The 18,914-nt window shown below is 38.6% G+C and overlaps 1 protein-coding gene across 4 annotated transcripts in view; it reads right to left on the reverse strand.

The window, feature by feature from the left end:
- Positions 1 to 1,953: 1,953 nt before the first annotated feature.
- The window catches only part of ARHGEF10 (Rho guanine nucleotide exchange factor 10), a 101,050-nt gene continuing 84,089 nt past the window's right edge, over positions 1,954 to 18,914 (reverse strand). For 3 of the 4 annotated variants that reach the window (XM_035889908.1, XM_035889909.1, XM_035889907.1), the window contains 4 exons: positions 17,720 to 17,862; positions 11,493 to 11,667; positions 5,065 to 5,187; positions 1,954 to 3,088 (listed from right to left, as the gene is read on the reverse strand). In XM_035889908.1, the coding sequence (XP_035745801.1) occupies positions 2,574 to 3,088; positions 5,065 to 5,187; positions 11,493 to 11,667; positions 17,720 to 17,862 (956 nt within the window). In that variant the 3' untranslated portion in view covers positions 1,954 to 2,573. Of the gene's footprint in view, positions 3,089 to 5,064; positions 5,188 to 8,466; positions 10,041 to 11,492; positions 11,668 to 17,719; positions 17,863 to 18,914 lie in introns of those variants that run through there. The other variant, XM_035889910.1, reaches the window with a different exon arrangement.

Consider the following 18,914-nt stretch of genomic DNA (forward strand, 5'->3'; position numbering starts at 1 on the left):
GTACAATGTAGTACTTCCACACAGTGGGCAAAGAGCAGCTCCCAGGGCCATAGCTATGGAATAGTGTAGAAAATGCTAACTGGCCTTGATCCCTCAGGCCAGACAAGCCCAAGCAGTAGGCCTGGGAGAAGAGGAAAAGTTTGGGAAAATGTTGCCAGCTGCTTGGCTTAGAGGCATTCTGCTTTTTGTTTTGTTTGGTTTTGTTTTTTTGGTTTTTTTTTTTTTTGCACCAGGACTCATGCCAACATGAAGCCTATGCCAACACTGACCGCACCCAACTACAATTGTGAGATACACAGCGAAAGACACAGAATAAAAGTACAAAACAGTAATGGAGACCCTAAGCCCACAATCCCATCTCTAACAAGTGTCCTTCGCGACCCACTGAAGTCCATGCTATTATGGCTCAGGAATCCTGTTCTGATCAGGATGTAGGATGTGGGCAAAACCTCTGAAAAGAAGTTGGGGGTGTGCCTGATTTCTGAAATGCCTATTTTGGTGCTACCTAGCAGGCAAAGGCTGGCTGCGTTGGCGTTCCCTCTGTTGTACTTGGTGTCAGGGAAGACCTGATGTGACTCCGATGCTCTGTCAAACTTGGTAGGTCAGCCCACCCACTGATTTTGGGGTCACCTTGATAGAGGTTTGCTTTTTAGAATCAGCCTGAAAATGTAAGAGATACGTAAATCTGTGGCGAAATAAAGAAAATAAATTTCAGCCACATTTAAAAAAAATACTGTTTTTAAAAAAGCGCAAACCCAACTTTTATCTTACATCAAACAAAATAATTCAGTCTCTAGTACTGTTTACCTTGAAATGTCACATGCTGGGCAACACTGTAATTATGGTTGATGTTGATTTAAACGAGGCAGATTGAAACAAAACATGGTAGATCAAGGAGTCTGTATTAGAAGGAGCAGAAATAGTTTCAAGGCAAACCACCCCCTCAGTAATGGTACCAAAGTAGCCAAAAGTTTTACTCTACTCTAGTCAATGCATATATTTGACAAACGTTCTGCTTTGGATATATTTAATTTGCATTTTACTGAACTGATGGACAGTATGAGAGTGCTTAACATATTCAACTGAAACATAACCGTCCCAATTTCTCTGTGTCTTTCAGTCTATTGATGAGGGAAAAGGATGTTCCCAGTGACTCCATTCAACGTGTTACCTGTATTAAACATATTTTGACAGAAGGATGTGTCTCATCAGCATTTTTGACAAAGTCTTTCTGAGCTGAAGGCTTTGTCATATTTCTTGTGTGCAGAGACTAGTGCAAAATGCAGTTGCAGTAGGAATCCCACATTCAAAGCTTCCTTTGGAAATGCATCAATTCATTAAGAAATTATGATTAGCTCTCTATTCAGAATTCAGCCCTCCAACACTACCAAAGCAACCGCTCGCCTGCTTGAGTGAATGAAGGTGCGCACGGTATTTTCATGATATCCATTTACAAGACCACACTTTGGTGAAACTCCGGGTGAAAAGAGGTGACTGCCACTCTGATACAACCATATCTCTGCTGTTGCTGTTGCGCTGTGACATCACTTGATAGGTGTCTGCCTGAGGACGCAGGACAAATCAAGTGATGTAGGACCCATGCCCACAGTGGTTACCTGTACTTTCCATAGATATTCCAGCATTAGTGTATTTCTCCCCAATTAATTATTTAATTAATAATTTCATTATTAATGTACTGGATGTGCATGCCTCCTTAAAAACAGCACAGTCCATGTCTAGCTTTGGTACAGAGTGGCCAGGGGGAGAATGTGTTAGCAGCACTACAGTGCACAGCTGTCCTGTATCTGTATTTGCTATTTGCCCTAAGCCGTAGCATCCTTAGGATTTTCTCTGTATAACGAAGGCGAGTCACAGACACATTGCACCTACCAAGAAAATTAATGCGCTTCTTGTACTGCAACATTTTTAATAATACTGAGCATTAGAAATAATAATAATAATAATACCACCCCCTATTTTCTATGTTGAAATAAACAAACACAAATCAATTAATGTAACTGCTTTTGTCCAGACCAAACTCTGGCTTGTGGAATGATATTACAAACTATTATAGTAATTACCAAATTAATATTAGCTTGCATTAGACTATTTATTGTTTAAAAATATTTGCTAATTTGTTAAAATCTACAGTCCATGCAATATGTCACTTTGGAAAAAGAAACAACAGCTGATTTACATAAGCAAAAACCAGCATGAGACATGGCATGTGTTCCTTGCCTTCCCTAAGTGCTATAGAACATAATTACGATATTTATAAATGTGAATATAAATACGGTAGAGATTCTAAAACCATTTAAAAGTGTCTAACAGATCCTTTTTGTTCTAAGTATCAAGGACAACATCAGTGGCTAAATGTTTTCCAATACCCTAACACTGCAGAACGTTCTAAGTATGTCAAGACGCTGCCTTGCAACCCTTAATCCTGTGATCAAAGCCTACTGAAATTGCTCCCAGGTATATAAAGTCTATCCATTTGGGTCCTAAGCTGGCATTTGCTGTAAAAGGATATCAGACTTCTTTTAATAGCAGAAAGTATCTTGGATTTAGTTCAGTTAGATATTTAATAGTGGGATTTGCCAGACCATCACTGAAGACACTAGTTCATCTTGTCGCTGCTGCTTGGTCTTCTTGTTCACTCTCCTGTGTCCTTGGCCACCAGAAATGACTAATACTGAACTTGCTTTCATTTTCTTGGATCTCTGTCTTTTACTCTTAAATGAGATATTTTGATCCTTCAAAAGCTCATAAATGTTACTGTCCTCTGGCCTATGTTCTAGGGAACTTGATCCGTGAGACAAAGTAAGGGATCCAGAAGATGACGACAAGTCACTTTTTTGTGCAATGGATCCTACTGACCCTCCCAGCCAAATTGCAGTGTCATGGGTGTTACTAAGGGAAGAGCCTGGCCTCTCATTGTGAAGAACGTTCCTTTGGTCATCATCTTTAGGTTCTGAGCCAGGAGGCAGGCTGTTCCTCAGTTTGTTTCTGTTCTTCTTGTTTATAGATGCAGCCGTTACAAGAAACTTAACTGGGCCATTGTGTGCATGATACGACACCATTCCTCTCCCTGGAGTCAAAAGAGAGGGACAATTAAAGAACACTTTATTTTACCACAGTTTTCCACCATAATTAGCTCATGAAATTTGCTCAGAAAAGCATAACTCTTAAAAACCTATTATGTGCATCCAGTCTGTCTTTCGCCTTGTGTGTGTGCAATTTGCAGAAAAAAAACCCCAAAACGTACAAGAACAAATCTATTGTACCACAAGTCTTTTAAGACTGTACTAATAAATCGGCTGAAACGTAGCGTCATGAATACTCTGTTCTCACAACAGCGTGAGTATAGAAATGCTGCTAACTTCTTTTTGTTGGTGTCAACAGAAGTGTAACACTGTGAGTTTTCTCCAGTAATCCGCAAACAAAAATACGTGGTTTTCGATTAATTCTCTTGTAACTCTGTGCCTCTCCAGAATGGCATAAGAACATCTGTTTCACTGTAACAGACCCCTCCACACTATACAGCAGGAACTAAAACTCATCCTTCTGAATGGTTACCATGGCAGATCGTGAGGAAATGAATGAACAAATATGATTTTTTTCTTTTTTTTTAAAAAGTATTTAAACAGTGGGATGTTGGTGGTACAAGGAAGACTTACGCTGAGCAAATCAGTAGAATGTATGAAAAACAAACTGCATATGGCCAAATTCAGAAGCTATAACAGTATCAGTATGTGTGGCTTTTACAGCAAAAAAAGAATTAAAAAGAAAAGTAGTATTCTACAAAATCAGCTACAATATGGAAAAGAGCTAGGCTATCAAGGGAAAAACCCACAACCCTAGAGACCACTCTGTCCATCTCGAACTCCATAATGCATTCTAGGTTATGATAAAACATATTCTGTTTTTACAGAAAGTGCAATGATATAAAGATGAATTATCACTCTTGGAAGCACAACTGGAAAAAGTCACAATTTTTCGGTTCAAATTCCAAATACGGTATCAAAGACTATAAAAATAGGCCTCTAAATGTAATGTTGCTAGATCTGTGAAATCTGACAAATCTTGACCCAAAATAAATGCAAGAATATATGGATGACATAAACTACAATAATCAAGACAGAAAATGGAAGAATCAAATGAGAGACTTTTTGATTCTGCAAGTATGCATTTTCTTGTATTGCATTTATTTTCACCTAACACAGGTTCTGTATTTTTTAAGAAGCATTTATCCTGTGTCATACTAGATTATTGCTGCATATTTTGCTGAACACAGAAGATTTTGTTTGCATTTTGCAGTTACATAAGCTCTTTTTTTTTCCCCCTGGAGGAAGTGGCAAACAGCTTGCCTCATAAAATCTGCCAGCTTCCCTCTGCAACGCAGAAGCTTGAGCAGAATTCTGAACCCAAAACGTAGCATGGCAAAGCCCCCATTAAACACACGTTCAAAATCTTGCTTCTGCTAGTAGCTTAAACATTTGCAAAGTGATACAGCAGCATTCACGTGTTTGTATTTCAAGTGGGGTAATATGAAAGTAACTCAATAAATACATCTCTCCAAAATGCAAAGATCTTTATCACTGTCAAAAAAATTAAGTATATACTCTCCTATGTCCCAAGACTCCTGATTTGGGGAGAAAGGGCACAAAACCAATTTACTGAATAACCAGTCAGACAACATACTCAATTTTCAGTACTTATGTGTCTAAACCTAATGCATCCATTTTCCCCAAATCTGGAAGAAAGTTTGTTTACATTCTCTTCTCATCCCCATGTATTTGACCGCACTCCTACTGCCTATCCTATTCTTATGACCTAAAGAAGAACAGTTGTTCCGGCTCAAACAACTAAGACAAAACTAGACAAGTACCTGGATATCCTGTAAAGCTCAGGAACAACAACAAATACCATTTCACCACAAAGCTCTGATACATCATCTGAACAACACATATAATTTTGCAGATTCACTTAAACTACTGACAGAAGAGAAATTCAATCTTCAGTATAAAACCATTGTACTCGATCTGTTTGAGAACTTTCACTCACCAGTTACTTTGGGAATCCCCTGCAAGCGTGGCACTGGCAATGCTACTATTATACCCAGGTTTGTTCCAACAAGCAGTAAACCATGGCACACCAGGAGGCTGGTCACCGAAACGCGCTGCTGCCCTGTGAAGTTTAGGAAGTGCTCTGTTACTTAAGAGTGATGATCTTTACCTAGAGCAGAGTAACTTCAGGCAAACACAATCAGCCGTACCGTCTCATTCAGCAAAGCGCTCGTCGCAAAGGCGATATAGTATTCAACTTTACATACAATTTAAATACTAGTATACTTCTGAAACATTTTTTCCTAAATCTCTAAACCACAGTATCTAAAAGTAGACACAGATAATCTTTACAAATATGCTTTTACAAATAGATTATGTATATTCTCAGCAAGAAAACTGAAAGCCATTTCACTTCACAACACTCAATAACATATCGCCGTAACACACTATACTCAAGACTCAAACCCGTTCATGGTTACTTTTTTCTCCTTGTTTTTTAATTCTGTGAAACCATAACAGAAGTGCCGTGTTCCCCTGTTGGAGTTTGGGTGTCCCCCGTACAAGAATGGCATTGGCGTGTTGGGACAAGTCCAATGGAAAGTGACCAAGATGATCAGGAGGCTGGAGCACACAGTGTACAAAGAGAGGTTAGAAGAAGTGCTGTCTGCACCTACCTGATGGCAGGGTGCACAGAAGACAGAGACAGAGTCTATTCAGATGTGCACAGTGGTAGGGTGAGACACAATGGATCAAATTTGGAACATGGGAAATTGGGATTGTAAGTAGGGAAAAACAACTTCATAATAAAGGTGGTCAAACACTGCAACAGGTTGCTCAGAGAGGTTGCGGAATCTTCATCCTATCCAAAGGTATTAAAAATTTGGCTGGAGAAGTACTTGAACAACCAGGTCTAATCAGGCCTGCTTCAAGAAGGATGAACAAGATGAGCTCTAGAGTGATTTCCAATCAAAATTATTCTATGATTTGCTACAACATATTATTTATGGGATTGCTATTTTTCTAATGAACAAAGTAATTTTTGCTTGCAATGCTTACTGAATATGCTCGATTCAGTTTAGATAGATTTTCACAACAGCCTTGCCAAGTTTCAGAAATGGAAACTACTGCCTGCCCAAACTTCTGCCATGGCCCAAGTTTATGTGGAGGAGCATTTGAACCTGGAGGATTCCAGCAGAGTTTAAAACCTACGTGTTCTTAGATTCATGATTAACTTTACGTGCAAGAGAGCAGTCATTCCATTTTCATCACAGCTCTCAAGTTGTTAATCACTTCATCAGTAAGTATGGAATTTGGATTCCACATCTGATTATAACTTGGGTGAACCCGCATGTTCCACACTTTGGAAAAGGACCTTAATTACGGTGTATCAGAAATGAATACATTTTCCATCTCGTCCCTTGAAGCTGAGTCAATTTACATCGAAGAGTACATGAATCACAGACCCACTGGGAAAGCAGGGAAGCAGCAGCTTGACTGTAGCCCAAAGCACTCAACTGGAAAGCAGGAGGTGGACCACAGTTCAAGTCTTTCCTCACAGAACTTTACAAAAACAAAGTATTAACCCAGCAATAGCGTGTTGTAAAAGGCACACATAGGCTGCAGGGCCAGATCTGGAATCCCAGCTCTGTGTACCCAAAACCCCATTCTAAAATACCCTAAAGGCAAGACAATTAGGTCAACCTCAGCAGTTGTAATGAGCCCAAGTAAGTTGAAGAGGCTCCACCTACTCATGCAGGCCTTCAGAAGCACCTGTGCTGTTTTCCATAAACCGTGTTTATGCTAGTAGAACTGCATCATCCCTCTTCAGCTAGACAAGCATGGATGGTCTACGCCTATCGACAAATTACAAGTCTTTCAAAGCTGGGAGTTTGATTGATTTTTTGATTTTTTATTTTTTTTTTTGGTTGGTTGGTTTGCTTTTGGTGTGGTTTTTTTTTTTTTTTTTTGTACTTTATTCCAATTGTACATTTGCCTCTCAAACTCCTTGCAGAAGCAAGCTGCTCACATTTTTAAACAACAGATCTTTAATACTTTTTTAAGCATTTAAAACGTAAAATAATATGCATGATTTCATACTCCAACCCTGAAGCAACGTCTCACCAGTAATTTTTACCAGTGAAAACTGGTAATATGCATTACAATTTCCATAGATGAAAACAGCAAATTATCAGCCAGCAACTTAGAATCTTAAACACCGAGCACAATCTTAAGCATGAACCATCTATATATAGCAAGGTCAAAAGGAAAACCACTTGCTTTGAAATCTTGGAAAAGCAGGAAACATCTGCATCTGAAAATATACTTTGAAATAGCACATAACTCCAATAATGATACACAGATTAAAATAAACCTGTTAAAATATTAACTTAAAATATTGTTATCTGCTAGCCAAGGTTTGAAATCATACTTTTCTTTGTTATTTTGTGACTTTTTATTTTGATATATTTCAAATTCAGAGAAAAAAAAAAAGTAAAACCAGTTATCCAGAATGTGTTATGCAGTCAGCACAGAAATTAACAAGTTAAGAAGGGAAAATGATAAACATAAATGCCAAAACCCATCAAATACTCTTATCTTGAAATGACAACTTTTAGATCACACTGGCCCAATGCAATGACAGAACTGTTAAAACCTGTAAAATAATCTGACCAAGACCTTGACTTTACGAAGAACTGAAGCCAACAATTAAGCTTGTACATGGGCAAATGGTTTTATTGCCTATGTTCTGCTCTGCATTCATCTTTCTCAGGTCTCAGTGACAACAACCACCAGACCTGGTAAATCCTCATGTGTTCCCACACAGATCTGCTGAAGTCAACCCTGCGTAGGTGCAAGGGCACGTTGGTACATATCCTCTAAACGTGACCATGCTGCTCTTATTATATAAATCTGTACAGATCTATTGGGATGACCTAAAATTTTCCCCAATCTTTTTATCATTTCCCAGCAGTAAAAATCATAAAACAACTGCATTTTATGGTCTGGCACCTGGCGGGGTGGTGACAAAAGAAAGCCGTAAGCCTCAAAGTATAGTTTGTTTTCCGTAGAGAGGAAATGATACATTTTTTTTCTTTGCTTTTTTTTATCTGTTTCCAGGAAACACACATGCCGTTAGAGGATATATGGATACAAACAGAATACAGCAACTTAAGCAGAAATCACCTCTTTGTTAAATAGGTAACCTGTCATTGTTCATATGAGCAATGAAATTACATGTATCAAGGTCACAGAAATCTCTTTAAAAGAACAAACTCTTAGAGCTGAATTGAAAAACATGTTTAAGGATGTTCTTGAATAATGAAATATTGAATGTGACTGTGAAAAAAAGTGGACTGCCTACTCACAGACAGTATTTTTTTTTTTTTGGTGTGAGCTGTAATATAGGCTGGTGAAAAGCTGCCTTTGTTGAGATTTCAACTACAGATCACAAACGCCAAGCATGAACTTGCTCTACAAATGAAGTGCATTGCACTAGTGAAGTGTGTATATTTGTCTGCTGTACTGTGGTTTACTCGACAGTGAAATAAATAGTTACCTGGACCTATAGCAATGATGATGCTCTCCCTCTCAACCATTCTCTTCCTTTCTCATATGGCAATTGTGCTTTTTTGGTGTCTTTTTATAGAACATAAGCTTGCTATACATTATTGGAAGTATTTTTGATGATATATGAAGCAAAGATACCATGGACCACTCTGGACTAAATGTCTATCCCACGGTTGCCCCTATGACCCTGGTTTGATTTCCAGTCCTGCATTCCTACACACAAACTTTCCATAACTCCAGAAAGCAAGAGCCCTCCCAGCTCCATTCTTCGTAAGTGGACTGCCACTGATTTAAAAAGATACGTCCAGCAGATCAAAGATTCTGCCAGACACAGTCTGCTTTTTTACATTACTAAACTTTGCCGAATCACAAGGACAATCACCTCCCGGGCCGTTTCCCTTACGCTTCGTTCCTCTGCGATTCTGTCCTGCCCGCCGTGCTGCAGGGTTGTCTCTCTCAAAGCAAAGGAGGCACAGCCTTTACAACAAGGAGAGCAGGCAGTGATATTTAAAGCCGTCTTCTCCGAAGAACAAAATTGGGAAAACCTAATGCTATGAGAACTGGTTACTAAGGTTATGAGAACGTCCTACTTCTCTATCTTAATTAGTTACTACAGCTACCCTTTAAATACAGCACTGTAACTCATGGTAACCATTTCTGATGGTGACAGTAATTTCTTCCTGTTACTTCTACTGTGTAACAACAAAATAATCTCATTAACCTCACAGAGTGACATTCCTCTCATTTACATTGCTTTAAACGAAGACACAGATGACATCTCCAGGTAGCCTATCAGGCCATATTTTTGTCCCTACTGAAATCTTGGCAAAAGAAGTCCAGTTTCTTCAAAGTTATATTGAGATCTTGCCTTTCTAATCTCTCTTCTTAAGACTCTTAGCAATATTTTTACACCAATTTCTTCTCTCTCTTTTCAACACAAGTTGAATTTTTACTTATCTGTTATTTTTGCATGCTAAGGAACTCCTGTTGGATTTCAGAAAACTAACAGAGCTGTTGCCTTTAAAACTACAAGTTCTAAACAACCTCAGTAAAGGCAAATACATATTTTGTAAATACACAGCTACTTCACTCCTCTGTTTCACTTTGTTTTTTTCTTTTCTAACCTCCGTATATACTACACAGTCCTTGATTTATTCTTTGGATGCTTTTCGTTCCAAAAGGTCCTTACTGCTGCTTTATTATGTAAACCTCCTACTCCTCTGTCTTTTAGCCTTTGTTGCTGCAGCATTATTGGGATCATATAAACAGGCCCAAGAGCTGCTGCTAAATAATTGAAATTCATTTCATTTTTAGAACGGATTCTCCCTTGGAACATTTGCTGTAATAATGTTCTACGCCTGAAATAAATTTCCATTTCCATTCACTGGCGTGCTTTTTGTGAAGACACTGAGGAAAAAAAAAGGGAACTAAAATGGGTAAGAATGACACCAAGGAGATATAATTATCTAAAAGTCTTTTACAAAAAAAAAATGGTACGTTACATCAGCAGTTTTATTACCATGGCAATGAACACTAAAGCTAAATTTTTTTGAAGATTTTTATATGCAGAACATAAGTATAAGGAAGGCCCTATTTCCCTTTTTCCCCCTGCTATAACAGCAGAACATATTAAAAGTTAATCTTCTTTTTACAACTGATCTTGATTTCTTTGCATAACTGATGAATTCAATCAAATGACCTATTTAAAGGCAGGCGATTTGCTGCTGTTCTGTGTTGGGAGCTGCAGTCGAACACCACATGTAAAAAACCACCCTGTCTAGAACATGATATAAATGCACACAATTTAAAACAGAGCTTTATTGCAAAGTTAATGTCTTCTGAAAAGAAAACATGGTAAGAAGACAGAGACTGAAGGAGTGGAACGTTTTTGATGCAGGATTTATACCTAACTCTTGTAAGGATATAAATATAATCTCAGTGCGGGAAGAACTGGGTTCTGCTAGAAAGCAAGCAGTAAAGCTGGCGCACACATTGCCCATAAAACTGCAGAATCTTGGTCTACTGCAGTCTATAAAACAGGGAGAGACAGAAAGAACAGTTGTCCCCACATGGACGCCTCGTGCCCAGCCACGCCAGTATCGCTTTTCTGCCTGTCTCTTCCCCCAGCACTGCCGCAGCTCCCACCTGATGTGCTTGCTGGTGCTAAGGCTTGCAAAACCCACATGGGCCAGTGAAACCTGGGGATGACTGAGCAGCTCCTGTCTTAGAACACTTAAAGAACCATTAAACTTTACCCTAACAACCACAGGTTCCATCTTTACTTATAAGACTAACCTTTTAATTCAACAAATTAAACCTGCAATCAGCAAAACACTAAACATGCTCTGAAAAAGCAGCGTGCAAGTGCTTCAGCCGAGTTCACTGGGATGACTAATGTAACTAAAATTAAGCAAGTGGGGTTTTTTTGGTCTGGATCCTAGGCAAATTGACTCCATCATGTACTCTGATACTAAGTTCCAGAAGCAAATGCTAAACTCTGCAAAGCAAACACATTTTCATGGCAGACTGCATTGTCCTACTGCTTCACAATCACAAAAAAAAAAAAAAAACCAAACCAAACGAAACCCCAAAACCAAACAGAGGAATCCACCTGCTTATCTGTGTAATTACATTTATAATCTCTTAAGGAGGAGTGCTGCTACTCAACCAGTTCATTGAACACATTGTTCTTCTGGGCAGGTGACAGACTATGATTTACTAAAGCAAATAGTCAGGACAGAGTTATCAGACTCAAAGTCCAAGATGGACCTTCTGATTCTGACCTAATCTACAATACTCTGGAGAATGACAGTAATAAAGATAAAAGAAAAATGTTATCATATGAAGTGATTCAGCTACCTGGCAACATATTGTGAACAGGTGTGGCAATGTTAATATCCTGGAGGTGTTTCAGTGTCTCAGTGTGGAAAAGGCGAAGCGTAGATCCAGATGTGAAGGCAATCCAGATCCCCACTCCAGCAACAGCCATGTGAGAGATTACCATCCCTTCCTCTTGGTGGGCTTCAAAATGGCTCTGTAAGAAAAACAAGGACTCTGTGGGGAGATGCAACTGAACAACATCATTCAACCTCCCTTATCGGTGTAGGCACTGGATCTTTGTCCTCCGTGTAAAGGACAAAGCTAGCTTCCTCTGCTTTGCTCAGGATATGCTCTGACTGCTGCGTATGATGTGTTAATTTTCCTGTTACTTTTTTTTGAAAATACATCATCATGAGTACGAAAGGATTCTCAGCTTTTGAGCCAAAATCCTACCTAATGATAGACTAACTTCACAGTAACTTAAATATTGTATTTCTTAAAAATATTGAAAAAAAAATGGGCTGGCAAGCCCATAACAGCTCAGACTTCAAAGGAATTTACATTTCTTTATTGATACTCCTTTGGGAAAACTATCACAGATGAGGTTCCTGGGAGTGGGAAGGTTTTTTCCTGATACGTTTCTTTTATCTACAGCAGAACTCCTCTTTAAACAATAAAAAAATATTTTTCTTCTGTTCTGTTAGTGGGGCTTTTCAGAACAAGGATAACAGAATCAAGGAAAAAGTCACCTTTAGAGAGCAGAGTGTTTATGAATATAAATATACAATCTTTTGCTTAAGTATGTACATAACAATGTGAGCCTTAATACTGTGGCTTGCTTGTCGACTCATAGACACTTCTGAATTTCACAAGTATTAACTATCTTGTTTTCCTGTCCTTCAAAATAGTGATGCTTCTCATTGGAAAGGCCAAAATCCCCCTTCTGACGATAAGTAATACAAGACTTTGAGGACAGACCTTTTTCCTTTATCTAGTGCCTTCACAGTTACAACCTCTGCATGGCTCCAGGAAGGCCGAAACCTCTCTACATGCCCCTGTTAACATGCAAGATAAAGCTGTAGTAAAATTCTTTAATAATTAAAAAGAAGTACGGTTTGGGGTTTTTTCCAGTTTTGCCTTGTAAGTAAACTGCCTCTGAAGTTAAAGACAGCCTTTTAGTGTTTTGCCAGCTATTATCAAATAGAGAGAGCTATTCTGATAAACATGAAACTTGCTTGGCTAAATAAATGACAAACTGTTCCTTGGATACAAACCTCTCTTTGAGGGATATGGAAGTAAATATCTGCTCTAATGTTCACACTACTTATTATATACTCTTAATAATATTCGCAGATAAAATGCTAAAGTACCCCCTTTGTACACTTACATTTTCCATGTACTACAATTAAGAGTTATGGTTTGGTCATTTTGCATCAAAATCTAAATTACATGTTTCTCAGGATAAGGTCTTAGCCCAAGACAGTTATTTTTTTAATATACTGTTCAAATTCTCCATCTAAATTCAACAAACAGGCTAAGCTCAGAGATAAAGAACAGAAGTTCAAGCTTTCACAAAGTGTAATTTTTGATATTCTGCTTAGTAGGCACTTTTTTCTCTTTTCATACTTTATTACTCCATAAATTAGTACCTTCCACTGATAAATTGGCTGCTTAAAAATAAGGGGAATGATTTTTTTGTTTGTTTGTTTTTCATTTGTTAACACTATTCTTCAAATTTTCAGTTTCTAGTAAGCGAACAGTTTCTCTTCAGCTACTGGGCAGCGGTTCAATTTTTGAGTGTTACTGTATTACCTTTCGACTTTTCGAATAACAACACTGCAGAATGCAAGGTAAGTGTCTCTGGCAGGCACATTTGTATTCACCATTTTCCTCAGGTAACCGCCATTCATTCTTTTCCAAATGATATATGCAATTTGAAAACCTTTTGATTTATTCAACAGAAGGATTCATCCACGAACAACATCTTTCAAAGCTAGAAACAGCTCTTACGACTATATTTCCTGATATCATGCATGTTTCATTGCAAAATGGATTTAAAAACAGAAACTGCTGTTTACAGACTCATACGTCCCTACGCTGATGACCAACTGACTTTTGAAAACTTCTCAGGGGCAGATCCAAGGCCGCTCAAGTGAATCTGACCAGAAACTTGCACTCTTTGAAATCAGCAGAAAAATGAAGCAGATCATAAGAAACGAAATTTGCTCTGGAATGGTCTGGCCGCAGCTGACGCTTCTGTTGGTGCCACTGTAAACAACTTGCACACGCATTTTTGTCACATTCCGTTTTTACCAGCCAACTCATTCTACTCCCACTTACTCTGTCCTGCCATTTGTACAGCTGTCTGCTGAAACACGTAGACACATTTAAAGTAAAACCATAGCACTGTCAATGCCACAAGAAGCACGTAAAAAGAACTATTTTTCTCATCCAACGGGTCTTCTAACACGGAGTGGGAACATACCCCAAACCTGTATGTTCTTTTACAAATGCGTGTTTCCATAGAGGACAGCTTTGACATCTGTTTCAATTACACGTCAATTTGAAAACCAATAGCTGGCCTTTCTCTTCAATTTTTTTTTTTCTTCTTCTCATAACAAGAAATACAGAGGGACAAAAATGTCTCATTCCCTTTGTTATCAAAGCCCCTGAACTTCATTTTACTTTTCTCTTTTAGTTTTCATACCTACATTCCTCTCTACTCAGAGCCCAGCTTTTTGCCCCTCAGGCTCTCTCTCCCAAGCTCTATAGCAACAGGAGAGCTGCAGAAGACATTCTGGATGCCGCAGAAGACATTCTGGGTTGCCCAGGACCATGTGCTCACTATTGTGTGGGCGGCGTGGGGCATAGCCCCAGTCATTCTTTCAAGGGGGTCTTCACTTGCACCAGACAGCTGCACCAAGAACGGAACCACGATGTCTCAAGCTCTGTGAGGGATGCATAATGGGTATCATTGTCCACAAGGTAAAACAAATGACTTTTGCTGCTTTACAGAAGTTACAGTACTTGGGCAACACACACTCGTGTACAGGGATTTTCATTTGGTTTGTTTATTCAGCTGAACATTTCAGAGTAACTCGTGTATAGTTGGCCAAGTTTTAAAAACCAAGACAAAACAAACCAGGGTGGAATGCCATTCAGTTGGTGACTTTATTCCGTTAAATACTCTGGCATTCTTCGCTGTTTTTAAACAAACACATACTGCCCTTGCAGAGCATAAGGGTCTACGGCGCAGAGACCACTGGGATGGGATCAAGGACTATACCCGACAGCAATACAGCTGTCAGACCTAGGGTCAAGACTAAGGAGAAATGACTTATTCACGGAAAGAGTATCAGTGTATGTAATTAATATATAACAGCAATTGATGCTGACTCTCACACGTCCCTTGCCAAGGAGCTTGAGGCATTGTGCCAGTTTGGGGCACTGTGCCAATAAAAGACATTTCCTAAAACATTCTATTACAGTAACATATCATTAAAACAAGTGAACTGAGAATCTTTTCCAAATCAGGGGGAAAAAAAGGCAGGAAAAGTGAATAACATCCAAACCCAATATATAGGATGCCAAACCTACTCATTTGCTAATAAGTTAGTAAAAAAAAAAAGCTTAAATAAGAATCTTAGAAAACCAAGGAGGCATGGAATGAGATTGTTTCCAAGGATAATGTGCTCTGCACTTAGCAATGCACAGACAGTTAAATATGAGGTACCTGTGAAGCAGGGAGAGCCTCACAAGGACAAAGTTTACAAAATGGTCTTGAATGTGCTCATGGGCTTGCACAAATATGGCCTTAAGAACTAGTCAGGTGCCTTCACAGATAATGTATACAATACAGAGCATATAATATGTATGCATGATAGTGGAAAGCAATGAACAAACAAGCAGCTGTAATTTGAAGTATGTGGAGCTATAAAGGAGTTCAGCAAAGAGGGAAGAGCCCTGTGCAATGCCTGGATTCCTGTTAATAGAACAAAGATAAATATTATGCAAAAAATCTTGAGTCCAATCATTACTAATTCTCAACAAGAGAGGACACAGAGGGAGAACAAACATTTCCCTTGCTGCTGTTGCCCTTCACAGAAAAGCTTGTGCTCTGCAGAGTAAGGAAAAGGTAGCTCATATGTATTCAGCTGCTGATTTTGTTAAAATATTCCCTATAGACAGAGTCTAAATTGCCTCATGTATAATACAATATTGAAACAATATTGCCAATGAACACAGTATGCACGTTGTAGCAGATCACTTTTGGAAATATAGACCCAGGAAGTTGTCAAAACAAGTCAGGTAACTGAGCAGGTAGCAATAGCGAAAACATTACCGCGCTGTTTAGCCTGGTGAGATGATGAAAACAAGATCAGTACTTCCATATGTCTTAGGACCAGCAAGATGGCAAACGAAAACCATCGTTTGTTCACAATTCTATGAGGAAAATGACACGCTATGGTATGGATATTCATGTAAAAAGATGACCCTCATCCAGTCATATAAAACATCATCACGTTCTTGAATAAAATTATCTGTGTCAAGAAAACATTATTCAATCCACACACACCATTTCCAGTTGCACTGTTTCTTACACGTTCTTTGCTGCATCATTTGTTGCCTATATATTAATTATAGCTATAAAAGTCGGTGGATAATGCAAACTCTGAATACAATGGACGGGTTAGTTCGCAAAGCACTCTGGAAATGAAAAGAAACCTCCTGTGATGCTTTTGGAGGAAAACTTGTAGTAACAGCTGAAAAATGAAACTACCATGTCTGAGAGCTATTGATAGAATATTTCTTATTTTATCGCTCTAAACTTCTGTTTTCAATACTGCAATCCATTATGCTATACTGTATTTAGTGTATTTATAGAGTAAAGTTTATATATTCTTTAATCCTCAAAGCTTGTCTAATTCTGATTTTGTTTTCCTGTGCCAAAACAACACAGCATAGCCCAAACTGCAGCCATACCACCTGATCTAGGAAGAGCTTTGTGACAGAATAAGTCCAGAATTGCCAAACTCATTTACAGAGACCTGGCTGTATGTAACCAACCTCACACAGGAACAATCTGGCTGCAATCTCATACCACTGCTATGTATTTGTTGGTGAGAATCAGAGATTCATCATCAAAGGCTGTAGGACAGTAATCACGTGTCCCAGCGGCTACCCTGCCCCCCTTGAAGAAGCTAACAAAAAAAGATTTCAAGCACCTATCCAAATCACTCTTCCAAAATCTGTCCCTCATCATACCATTCAAACTATCAACAAAACAAGCCTTAAAGAAAAGCAAAGTAGGAAAATATGTGATCTGAGCACCTACTTGGATGAAGCAAATCACCCAGAAAGCAGAGACAGAGGAAATTAGGATGTGAGCTATTTCCCTGCAAACCCATGACAATGACTCACAGAATCAATTGTACCAAATAAACGATTGTTGGGAGAAAACACGATCATCAATGAAACAAAAAAAAGCAGCAACAAAGCACACAAAGAAGGAGGCTGTGAGCTCATCAGGACTCCTGTTTGAAAGAACTTCATGGCTGTAAACATCATGCAATTCAGTGTAACTGTATTGTAAGCTGAAGGAGAGGCTTCATTCCTAACGTTTCATCAGCTCTAAACTTTAGACCACTAAGGCGTTCTTTTGGTGGAGGCTGCAATTTTGACAGAAAGGAGGGCTTAATGCTTTCTGGAAAATCTGGTCACAAATATGGGCTTGAACCCTTAACACTCTTCTCTCCTTCCAGAAAAGCTGACCTCTGTATGATTATTCACTGGAAAATGTCCTCACACAAAACAGATTTTTGTAGGGCACTGAGAAGCAAAACTCTGAAGAAATCTATTATGAAATGATCACAAGGTACAAGTAACATCTAACTACGTAGAGGCAGTCTCTTAATTAAACCTTCTTCTGGAATTAACAGGCAATTCCTATAGGCACTCACTTCTTTGCTACCTTTCTTCAGATCTCATCTTTATGCAAACCTCTTGCTCCAAATACTCTACGAGTTCCAAGCACCTCATGGAAACCTGGAAGACAAATGGGAGCAAACCTAGGCCTAATGAGACATCAGCAGAGAACATCATGGCAGAATTTCAAACTGCAGGGAGTGGGATTTAACAGAACTGAAACCGTATTTCATGAAAAGCTTCCTGAATCATGAAGCTCCTTAAACAGATTTTAATGTTTAAAATTTCACCACTTACACCTTGTAGCACAGTATGTAAGCAATGCTTTTAAAAGCATTTACCTCTATGGAATGTGTCACAGTGCTGATTATAAAAATTTGTCCACCACATGCAGCCCAAATGGTCTCCTCCATCACAAGCAGACTTCTAACAGGCAGAACTCCCAATTTAACTATCTTCTGAGGTTCCGTGTTCCATGTCCCATCTTCAACAAAAAAGAAGAAAGGTTATACACAACAAAATGGTAATCTTTGTTTTAAAACAGTTCTGAAAACACTATCTCTCAAGCCTACTGCTCAAATCTCTGCAAGCTGCCACTTCAAGCTACAGTTTGATTTACGTTATGTTTAATTTTAGCTTCCAGGGTAAAGTCTGTAAGGGTAATACAACATTAAGGGGAAAAATCAAACCCAGACACTCGTATGTTTGTAAATTGAACAAATTTTATCTGGATTAATTGATAAACAAGTAATCCCACATTGCTGTTCTGATACAGCTGCTTTTCTTTCCAGAGGAAATACAGTCAGAAAGCCATGGCTGGGTGTTTTCTCCAGCTCGGAAGGAGCTCACAACCAACCTATTTCAAGATCAATCACCTTCCAACTAGGACAGAGTAATCTTTCCTGTGAAAGTAGTCAGCAAGATTTTTACTGTAGGTTCTAATGAGCTCAGGTGACTCTCTAAGAGCACGCTGATGGAATGGACTTTCTGCTACTAGATGCTCCATTCAAGAAATAAATTTTTTTGTTTTTTTAAATAAAACCGTAATTTTGTGCCGTATCTTCATTTTTCCTATTTTTCCCCCCAACTGTAATCCACAATGTATTCTGTAGACTGCATTTAGCAGATCCAAATTACATTATGCATGTATATGGGGCACAATCAGTTATTCAGAGACCTTCTGATAAAACCTGCATGCTGCCACTTACTGCTCTGGTCACTCTCACTTGCCATCTCTCTGAAACAAGCACTAGCAGATTATTTCTCTCCGAATTTAAGAGCTAGCAATATGGGCTTCTGAAACAGTTGAAACCGTGGCTTTTATACATACAATTTGACATACTAAATATGTCAAAAATAATTCTAATACTTCTAATATTAGTTTATTTCCATTGTAAACGCACATTGAACATAAAGTCTCAAAGACCGCATTTCTATCCATTATTCTTTAGTAATAATATCAAAATTTGTTAAAGTATCTGTTCTTACATTGAAATAAAATGTGTCAAAAAGGCCCCATTTCCTCACTTTAAAGCC

Source organism: Egretta garzetta, unplaced genomic scaffold, assembly GCF_000687185.1.
Source record: "Egretta garzetta isolate BGI_Z169 unplaced genomic scaffold, ASM68718v1 scaffold62, whole genome shotgun sequence".
In the NCBI taxonomy this organism is placed as follows: domain Eukaryota; kingdom Metazoa; phylum Chordata; class Aves; order Pelecaniformes; family Ardeidae; genus Egretta; species Egretta garzetta.